This window comes from Anolis sagrei, chromosome 2, assembly GCF_037176765.1.
Source record: "Anolis sagrei isolate rAnoSag1 chromosome 2, rAnoSag1.mat, whole genome shotgun sequence".
NCBI classification, from domain to species: Eukaryota; Metazoa; Chordata; class Lepidosauria; order Squamata; family Dactyloidae; genus Anolis; species Anolis sagrei.
The window spans coordinates 12,319,183-12,330,045 of NC_090022.1; the positions used below are offsets into that span (position 1 = coordinate 12,319,183).

A 10,863-nucleotide genomic window follows, 5' to 3' on the forward strand; every position below is an offset into this window, starting at 1 on the left:
GGTGGAGTTCAGAATGCTCTTAGATTGTAGGTAAACTATAAATCCCAGCAACTACAACTCCCAAATGACAAAATCAACTTTTTTGAATGATGGTCACTCCTTGGGTTAGTAGGTGTCTTGTGGCCAAATTTGGTGGCAATTCGTCCAGTGGTTTTTGAGTTATGATGTCACTCAAAACAGAGCATTTATATATACACACACACAGAACTTTGGACCTCCCTCCAGGTGTTTTGGACTTCAACTCCCACAATTCATAAGAGCCAGTGAGTGAATTGTCGGAGTTGAAGTCCAAAACACCTGGAGGGCTGAAGTTTGCCCGTGGCTGCTCTATAGTATGACATTGTATAATAAGGATAGCACGACATGGGGTTGACCACAATTGCCTTTGTGATCTGTTCCAACCCTTATGATTCTATAAGAACAATATTTATTACCCAATTTGTGTATCATTTAATAAACTTGAAATAGATTTGTCTTTCAGAGTAACTATTTGCAGCAAATTTTTACAGTATTTGTTTTTATTTGTCATATTCTTAAAAGTTTAAATATTGTGTACAATAACTCCTGCATAACTGAAAAATGACCTATTAATTTAAGTTCAATATATTAGTTTTAAATAGGACAAAAACACTGGCATTAGGTCACTTCTTTTAGGTGATGTGAAGAGCCTTTCCTACTATAGCACTTGCTAAATGCTTACATGGTTTTCTCTCTCAGAGTTCTTCATGAGATGTGAGATCGGTCTTGATGGAGGTATTTTCCACACTCCACGCACTGAAGTAAAATCATAAGTACATCATTGAGGATTTAAGGGCAAGTTACTGGGACTCAATGACGGTACAAGTGTACAGTTCTACAGCCAAAGCAGGAATCAAAACACTGTTGAAAATGTTGTTTTGAATACCTTCCTACCTCAAATAACAGAAGCCATATAAATGTTACCAAAGATGAATGGAAGAGAGATGAATGGAAGAGAATGGCTTCCATTTGCCCAAATGACGGCTATGACAGTGAACTAGAATCCTGCAGAGCTCCAAAGAAGCTGATAATGCCATGTTAGGGCTCCCTGGGCTCTATAATGTCTACTTCAATGGAAATTGGTATTCCCTCATGAGTCCTCGTGGACAAGTTAAACATTAGTCAACAATGTCATGCGGCAGCGATTTAAAAAGCCAATGGGATTTTGGCCTGCGTAAATAAGAATCTAGTGTCTATATCCAGGGGAGTCAAGCTACCCATGATCTATTCTGCCTTGGTTAGACCACACCTGGAATCACACTGTGTCCAATTTTCAGCACCACAATTGAAGGGAGATGTTGACTCTAAGCTGGAATGTGTCCAGAGGAGGACGACACAAATGATCAAGGGTCTGGAGAACAAGCCCTATGAGCATGGCTGAAAGAGCTAGGCATGTTTAGCCTGAAGAAGAGTTTAGGCTGAGAGGAGACATGACGAGGGCCATGTATAAATATGTGAGGGGAAGTCATAGGGAGGAGGGAGCAATCTTGTTTTCTTCTGCCCTGGAGACTAGGACGCAATGGAACAATGGCTTCAAACTACAGGAAAGGAGATTCCACCTGAACGTGAGGAAGAACCTCCTAACTGTGAAAGCTGTTCAGCAGTGGAACTCTCTGCCCCGGAGTGTGGTGGACACTCCTTCTTTGGAGGCTTTTCCACAGAGACTGGATGGCCATCTGTCAGGAGTGCTTTGAATATGATCCTCCTGCTTCTTGGCCAAATGGGATTGGACTGGATGGCCCACGAGGTCTCTTCCAACTCTATGATTCTATGAAGTCATAGGGAGGAGGAATCAGGCTTGTTTTCTGTTGCCCTGGAGACTAGGATGCTATGGAACAATGCCTTCAAACTACAGGAAAGGAGATTCCACCTGAACGTGAGGAAGAACCTCCTAACTGTGAAGGCTGTTCAGCAGTGGAACCCTTTGCCCCAGTGTGGTGGAGGCTCCTTCTTTGGAGGCTTTTCAACAGAGACTGAATGGCCATCTGTCGGGAGTGCTTTGAATGTGATCTTCCTGCTTCTTGGCAGAATAGGGTTGGACTGGAGGTCTCTTCCAACTCTATGATTCTATGTGAGTTGTTTGATGACGCGTGAGGTGCGTCTTCTGAACGAATGTCTTCCCACACTCCAAGCACTGAAATGGCTTCTCTCCAGTATGAATCCTTTGATGGCAAGTGAGCTCTGTCTTCCGGCTGAAGCTCTTTCCGCACTGCAAGCACCGGAATGGTTTCTCTCCAGTGTGGCTACGCTGGTGACAAGTGAGGTCTGCCTTCCGACTGAAGCACTTCCCGCAGTCCAAACACTGAAAGGGCTTCTCCCCGGTATGGCTCCTTTCGTGATGAGCGAGGCGTGACTTCTGACCGAAGCTCCTTCCACACTCCAAGCACTGAAAGGGCTTCTCCCCGGTGTGGCTTCGTTCATGGCGAACGAGGAGTGACTTTTGGCTGAAGCTCTTTCCACACTCCAAGCACCGAAAAGGCTTCTCCCCTGTGTGTCTTTGTTGATGACAAGTGAGGTTTGCCTTCTGACTGAAGCTCTTTCCACACTCCAAGCACGTGAAAGGTTTCTGCCCTGTGTGAATCCTTTGGTGGCAAGTCAGGTGTGTCTTCCGACTGAAGCTTTTCCCACACTCCAAGCAGCAAAACGGTTTCTCCCCTGTGTGGCTTCTCTGATGGTATGTGAGGTCGGTCTTTTGACTAAAGCTCTTTCCACATTGCGAGCACTTAAACATTTTCTCCCCTGTGTGAGTTGCTTGATGACGAATGAGGTGCGATTTCTGATTGAAACAATATCCACACTGCGCGCACCGAAACGGTTTCTGCCCGGTGTGTGTCGCTTGGTGACAGGTGAGATACTTCTTCTGACTGAAGCTCTTTCCACACTGTAAACATGCAAAAAGTTTCTCTTTTATATGAGTTGCTTGGTGGCGAATTAGGTTTATCTTCCAACCGAAAAAATTTCCGCACTGCAAGCATTGAAAAGGTTTCTCTCCCGAATGAATTGTTTGATGAGACGTGAGGAGCGCCTTCCGACCAAAGCTCTTTCCACACTCCAAGCATCTGAAGGGCTTCTCCTCCAAATGAGTGACTTCATGACGAGTGAGGCATCTCTTCTGGACAAAACGTTTCCCACATTCCAAGCATTTGAATGGCTTTTCCCCGGTATGAGTTGCCTGATGGTAAGTAAGTTCTGTCTTCCGGCTGAAGCTCTTTCCACACTCCAAGCACTGGAAGGGTTTCTCCCCCGAGTGAGTCCTCTGATGGTTAGTGAGCTCCGTCTTCCGGCTGAAGCACTTTCCACACTCCGAGCACTCAAACGGCTTCTCCCCTGAGTGAACTACTTCATGGCAAGTGAGGAGTGACTTATGACTGAAGCTCTTTCCACACTCGGAGCATTTAAAGGGTTTCTCCCCTGTGTGACCTCTTTGATGCTGAATGAGGAGCGACTTCTCGGTGAAGCTCTCTCCGCACTCGAAGCACTTGAACGACTTCTCCCTCGTGTGAATCGCTCGGTGACAAACGAGATGCGTCTTTTGGATGAAACCCTTCCCACACTCCAGGCATTGAAATGGCTTCTGTCCTGTATGGACGGCCGTGTGATAGGTGAGGTATATCTTCCGCCGGAAGCTCTTTCCACATTCCAAGCACTGGAACGGTTTATCCCCCGTGTGGACTCTTTGGTGAGAAGTGAGCTCCGTCTTCCGCTTGAAGCGCTTCCCGCACTCCGAGCATTCAAATGGTTTCTCCCCTGTGTGAATGGCTTGGTGGCTTGAAAGAGAGTGTCTCCGGCTGAAGCTTTTCCCACATTCCAAGCATTGGAAGGGCTTTTCTCCCCTGTGAGACTCCTGATGGCGCAAGAAGTGCGTCTTCTGGGCAAAACCTTTCCCACACTCCCAGCACTGAAAGGCTTTCTCCCTTTTGTGCATCGCTTGGTGGCAACGGAGAAGAGCTTTCTGACCAAAGGTCTTCCCGCACTCCAAGCACTTGAATGGCTTCTCTCCTGTGTGACTTCTCTGATGATAAATGAGGAGTGACTTCTGATTGAAGTTCTTTCCACACTCCAAGCATTTAAATGATTTCTCTCTGGTGTGAGTCGCCTGGTGATAAGCGAGGTGGGCCTTCCGACGGAAGCTTTTTCGGCACTCCAAGCATTTAAATGGTTTCTCCCTCAAGTAAGTTCTTTGATGGGATATCAGGGCTTTCCTCACGCTGATGATTTTTCCACACTTGTCATCATTGAAAGGAGTTCCCCATGTGTGAGTTCCCACATGGGAGTTGAGGTTTGCTTTCAAACAGAAGCTTCTCCCACACAGAAGACAAATGTATGTATTCTTTCCTATTCCTTTTCGTGTCGTTTCTTGGGCTGAGATTTCCCAGATCACAGAAGCTGATGCTTTGTTCTTCCTCTTCTGTTGTGAATCAGGGCTTCTTCCATTCTCTTCCATTTGTTGACATTTGGATCTTTTGGATGACACCTTTAATGGTTTCTCTTCCATCTCACTCAGCTGCTCCTCTCCACCTGAAAGGAAGACAAAAAGTGCTCAGAGCCCCACAGAGATGGGGTCTTATCTTAAATCCTTATCTTTTCTCCAAGGATGTATCTATATTGAAATATTAATGCAGCCTGACACCACTATAAGGGCCATTGGCCAATGCTATGAACCATAGGTGTTGTAATTTTACAAGGTCTTTACTCTTCTCTGCCAAAACACATTGGTACATCACTAGATTACAACTCCTGACCAAAGCTGAATAAATAATAATAATACTTTATTCCCTTCTCACCCCGAAGGAAACTCAGGGCGGATCACAGCACACATACATGGCAAACATTCAATGCCGCTTTGTATAGACAATACACAGACAAACAGAACAGAAGGAGGTGCCATGGAAGGTTGGGCTCAAGTCCTGGGGTGCTGTTGTTCTATCTATGATGAAGAGTCATCAGGACTTCCTTCTTCCTTTTGGTCACCCAGCATTTTCTGATCTTCTTTCTTTATGGCGTCGTAAAATCCTCCCCTGCTTTTAGCGGTACCTAATTTCTCTAATCACAGCTAAAGCTGTTTTCAAATTGCTTAGGTAAACAATGAGCTAGGCTGACAGTTGGCAGCTCACGCCAACCCGGGGCTTTGAACTTGCAACCTTTTGGTTGAGAGATCTTATAATTGCTGATGATTTACCAGCTGTGCTAAACCTCCGGCCCTCTGTCATAAAGTTCTGTCAGCTTAGAACTTCTAGTGACCAACTCCCAGAAACGAGACGTGTTGGACTTACCCAGAGAGGACACCAGGCCCAAATTCTCCTCCATCACTTCCCTGTGCAGGGCCCACTGTCCTGGGCTCAGAAAGGCCCATTCCTCTTCTGTAAAAAACACAGCCACCTCTTCAAAGGTCACCTGGAGAAAGAAAGGTTACTTGAAATAGGCGAGGTTCCCCACTGTTAGTTGTCAAACCCAGGAGTTTGGTTCTGTGCCCTCCAGGGATCCCTACCTGTTCCAGTCCCATTGAAGCTACACCAAAAGGATTGTGAGATGGTGTCATGTGTGTTGTCCAGGCCTTTGTTCCCTCTGCAGTAAAGAACACAAAAGGAGAAAGGGCACGTCACATGGCAATTCTTCTATTTCTCACTGAAGTCTTCCCTTAGTCATTAAAACACAGAAAACATTAAATTAAACACATGCAAGTTGAAGGTGGCAGAAAATCCCACAATATCTACTTTGAACTGGGTTATCTGAGTCCACACTGCCATATGGGTTAAACTCTTGTTCCGACTGAACTTCTGACTGACGGGTTGATGGTTTTAATCCAGAGAGCGGGGTAAGCTCCTATCTCAGCTCTAGCTTCCCATGTGGGAACATGAGAGAAGCCTCCTACAGGATGGTAAAAACATCAAACATCCAGGCGTCCCCTGGGCAACGTCCTTGCAGATTGCCAATTCTTTCACACCAGAAGCAACTTGCAGTTTCTCAAGTTGCTCCTGACACGAAAAAACCTTCTTGTTGTCTCACCTCCGTTCTTATCTATGAGTCATTTGTAAGTCAGATGTTTGTAACTGGGGAACTGTTTGTACTCTAATATTTACTTTTTGGATATTTATTGTATTATGCTTTTAAATTGTGAACTATCACGAAAAGGGGTGAAACAAATCTGCTTATCATTGATGACAATGACAACAATGATAATTTCCTCTTTCTTCCCTCACCCACGTGTGAGTTCAAAATGCTGAACATATATAGTAACTCAATTCATACTTCTGACATGTCTTCAGCATATTTGAGATCAGGAAGCCAGGGTGAAGAGAGCTAAGAGCCTTCTTCCGTGTCTTACCTCTAGAGGCGGAGACTCTGTCCTTGTCTGGAATGACCCACTCGGTTTCAGAACGACCCTTCTCTGCCTCAGCTGCTCCTTTCAAAATCAAGTCCTGCAATGGGAAGAAACAGTCAGGAGGACCAATAAATGAGCATCAAAAAAGGAATAAAAGACAAGGTCCACACTTATTATTTATTTATTTACCATATTTATATACCGCCCCTCTCATCCCAGAGGCGACTCATGATACTTAAGAAAGTATCACGAAAAGGGGTGAAACAAATCTGTTAGAGAATAATCCTAGTCTTTTAAAAGTACCAGAATGAAACCTTCTCACCTGCTGCACTTCCTGCTCCTCCTCTGCTCGACTCAGAAGGAAGCCCTCCACCAAGGCCAAGGCCTGGGAAGTGGTTTCTGCCCCACACTCCCGGACCCAGCTTTCCATTTCTGAAGGAAGGACAGCCAGGAGCTGCTCCAGGACCAGAAGGTCCAGCATCTGAGCCTTGGCGTGTGTTTCTGGCGCCAGCCACTGGCAGCAGAGCCGGTGAAGTTGGCTGCAAACCTTCCTGGGACCTTCAGCCTCTTTGTAGCAGAATTGTCTGAAGTGTTGGCGACGTAGATCTGAACCCAGCACTTCTTTTCTCAGGCTGTGCTGTGTGCTTCCTTCCCAGAACCCTCCATTGCCCTCAGCTTGAACATCAAGAAGGCAGTTTCCTATTTCAAGACCAGCAGATTCTTCCTTTTCCATCTCTGTCAGGTCAAAGTCTCAAAAAAACCTCCTTTTCCACCAGACTGTCCTGCAAGGCAAAAGACTGAAACTATAATTAAGAGTGAGACCTCAACAAAGAAGAGAAGTGTTTATAGTGAGAGTGTAAAGAATGAATGTTTGAATGCATGTAAAGGAGCAGAATCAATTACTGGAGGAGCTTGGAATAGTAAGAAGACAAGAAAGAGATCGGAAGGAGGAGGAGGAAAAGGATCCGGAAGGAGGAGAACTGGAGGAATTAATTGGTGCCGTTGGAGGAATCGAGATGTAAGAAGAAATTAAACACTGCAACAACGTTCTTTTTTATTTTTTTATCTAAAATGAGCACTCGGGGGGAGGGAGACTCTGGGCCACAGGATGACTTCACCCCCCCCTCCCCAATTGGGAAGGCCGGGGGCCATGATTGGGACGAGAAGTCCCGAAGATTGGAAGGGGAGGAAGGGGGGAAAGAGGGAAGTGGGGGGATTGGGGGGGAAAATGGGGACTAAGGGTAGGGGAGGGAAAGGGTCAAGGGTTCACGTTGTTTCAAGCCACAAAAAAGCTTTTAAAGGGAAAGGGAAATGATGTCCCATAAATTAAGAATTTCAACGCTCAACACGAGGGGATTGGGGACGGTAATTAAGAGAAGGCGGATCGAATCTTTACTGAAGAAGGACGCGGCGGACGCCATCTTCCTACAGGAAACACATCAAAATAAACGGGGCTCGAGTGAGCTAAAGTCGAGCTGGATAAGGAACTATGAAACATCTTTTGGGTCATCAAAGTCAAGAGGAGTAGCAATAATAATAGCAAAGAAATGTAATTTTGTCATAAACAAGGTATTGAAAGATGAAGAGGGAAGATATATAATAATATATGGGGAAATAGGGGAGGAAAAATATGTATTAGTAAATGTATACGCACCAAATGTGAAACAGCAAGAATTTTATGAAAAAGTGCTAGAGCAAATAGAGAATTATCATCAACAAAATGTAATATTTGGAGGAGATTGTAATTGCTGTATGGATTTAAAGAAGGATAAAACTACGATAGCATCAAAAGCTAGAAATATTGAAACAACGGATTTAAGCAGAGTAATGAATAAATGGCAATTAAAGGATGTGTGGAGATTGGTAAAAGGGAATGAAAGTAGATATACATATTATTCATCGGTACATAAGGTGTATACAAGAATTGATTACATTTTTGTCTCCAAGAATATGACAAGTAAAGTGCTAAATGCTGATATAGGAATGATTAAGATTTCGGATCACGCTTTGGTTTCAATTGAGATTGCGTTGAAATGTGATTATGATAAAATGAAAAGGTGGAGGTTAAACACAAGAATACTAAATCATAAAGAGATAGTAGATAAAGTGCAAGCAGAATGGCAAGAAATATGGGGCTTCAACGAAAAGGGGGTGACAAAAGGAGTCCTATGGGATACTATGAAAGCAGTGACCAGAGGGTTATGTATAAAAGAGACAATTAACTTAAAAAGAAGGCAAGAAGAAAGGAAAAGGATTCTAGAAAGAGAAATAGAAGAGATTGAAAAAGCATATGTAATAAAGAGAGATACACGAATTTATGCTAGGTTAAGAGCAAAAAAAGAGGAATTGGATAAAATGGAAATAGACGAAGTACAAGAAAATTTAATTTATTTAAGGAGGGAATATTTTGAGTTTAGTGATAGGAATTCAAAGATCCTAGCTAAATCAACACAGAAAAAGAAAATGGAAGGAATGATAAACACGATAAAAGATAAAACAGGTAAATTATGTAGAGCTATGAAAGAAAAACTGAAAGTATTTGAGGAATTTTATAAAAACTTATATCAAACTAAAGCATGTCCCATAGAGGCAATTAGGAAATACGTGGAAAATTGGGAGAGTAAGCTGGAGGAGAAAGATAAAGAGCTATTGGACCAACCTATTAAGAAAAAAGAAATAGAGGAAGTCATTAATAAATTAAAAGTAGGAAAAGCCCCAGGCCTGGATGGTCTAGGGACAGAATATTATAAAAGCTTCAGAGAAGTTTTAACCCCAAAATTATTGGAATTGTATAATGGAATAATGAAGGGAGATAAAATACCCAATTCATGGAGGAGATCATTAATAATATTAATACCCAAACCTGACAAAGACTTAACAGACCCAGGGTCATACAGGCCCATATCATTAATAAACCAGGATGCAAAAATATTGTCCGCGATATTAGCTAATAGAATGAATAAATGTATGTATAAGTACATAAAGGAAGATCAGTGTGGGTTTATAAAAGGAAGACAAATGTCAAATTTGATAGGGAGAGCACTAAATAAAATTCATTGGGTTAAAGAGGGGAAGGGAAAAGCAGGGATACTATCATTAGATATTTTTAAAGCAGATTCTTCCTTTTCCATCTCTGTCAGGTCAAAGTCTCAAAAAAACCTCCTTTTCCACCAGACTGTCCTGCAAGGCAAAAGACTGAAACTATAATTAAGAGTGAGACCTCAACAAAGAAGAGAAGTGTTTATAGTGAGAGTGTAAAGAATGAATGTTTGAATGCATGTAAAGGAGCAGAAGAAATAGGCCTGAAGAAAAACCAACATGGAGTTCTCACAAGGCATGATACGGGATGGCCTTGGCAGTTGAAGTGAGGAGGCAGCAAAGCATAACTGAACAACAGTGAACAATAAGGTGTGAGGTCAAGCAAATAAGGAGTGTGCAGGAGATACCCCATAAGTCATGAGGCCTGGTATGCGAATGTCCTGAAGTTGAAGAGAACAAAGACTTGAAAGGAACAGAACAACCTGATTATTAAAAAGAAGAAAAATTGATTTTTGCCTATAAATGCAGGGAACCCCAAGAGCATGCACACTTCCTGATCCATGGCAACGGAACATCCGCATCTCCTCGGAAAAGACTGATCATCTTCACCGGAGGAGGCCTGTGTGTGCGTTAGTATGCGTGAATGTGTGTGTGCTCAAGAGCTCTCCCGTGATGTGATTATGATATGATTCTGTGATTGATTGTATTTCAATAAATTTTACATGAATAGTGTCGAAACCAAATTTGGTCTCTAAAGTGTCTCATTAGTCTAAACTGCCTTACTATTCCTTGAACACTCTGCGTAAAAGAACAGGAACCTCTTTGAGTTCAGAACAAGAGAGCTATTATTTACATTCTCACGTACTATGGATATGGTTTACAATAACATTCAAGCTGGAAATGGCTCATACATTCAGAGAACTGGATGAGACCACAATGGTCATCCAGTCCAACCCTCTGCCATGTAGGAATACATATCTAAAATCATAGAATCATATGAGTTGAAAGACATAAGGCCCATTCAGTGCAACCTCCTTCTCCCAGGCAGTAACACACATCAAAGCACTCCTGACAGATAGCCATCCAGCCCCTGCTTGAAAACCTCCAGAGAGGGAAACGCCACCAGACACCCAGGCAGCAGCCTATTCTGTTGCCAAACTGCTCTTACCATCAGGAAGTTCTTTCTAATATTCAGGTGGAATTTTATTTCCTGCACTTTGGATCCATTCCTCTGTGTCCTGGTCTTTGAAGTAACAGAAAACAAACTTGCCCTCTTCTCAATGTGACATTGTAAAGAATGAATAGAGCAAAAAACAAAACTTCTTCCAATATATTCAGCTGCATTCTTCTGAGGTAAATCTTGTTCTCAATAAATGGACGTGAGTCTTAATTATAAAGAACTGATCAAGGAAATATTTATTTAAGGATTCACAGGTGTACAACGTTTGATGGTCGCTTCTGTGGCGAGAGAATCAGCCGTCTAC

At 43.1% G+C, this 10,863-nt stretch overlaps 2 protein-coding genes across 2 annotated transcripts in view; one reads left to right on the forward strand and one right to left on the reverse strand.

Annotated features, from left to right (window-relative positions):
* LOC132767726 (zinc finger protein 665-like) overlaps positions 1 to 10,863 on the forward strand; it is a 147,481-nt gene that overhangs the window by 49,212 nt on the left and 87,406 nt on the right. The window lies entirely within an intron of this gene.
* Positions 1,994 to 7,158, reverse strand: LOC132765971 (zinc finger protein 585A-like). The gene is made up of 5 exons (XM_060760281.2): positions 6,663 to 7,158; positions 6,344 to 6,437; positions 5,507 to 5,583; positions 5,292 to 5,412; positions 1,994 to 4,536 (listed from the first exon to the last, which is right to left on the reverse strand). The coding sequence occupies exons 1-5, from the start codon at positions 7,071 to 7,073 to the stop codon at positions 2,078 to 2,080; spliced, it is 3,162 nt and encodes a 1,053-aa protein (XP_060616264.2). The 5' UTR covers positions 7,074 to 7,158; the 3' UTR covers positions 1,994 to 2,077.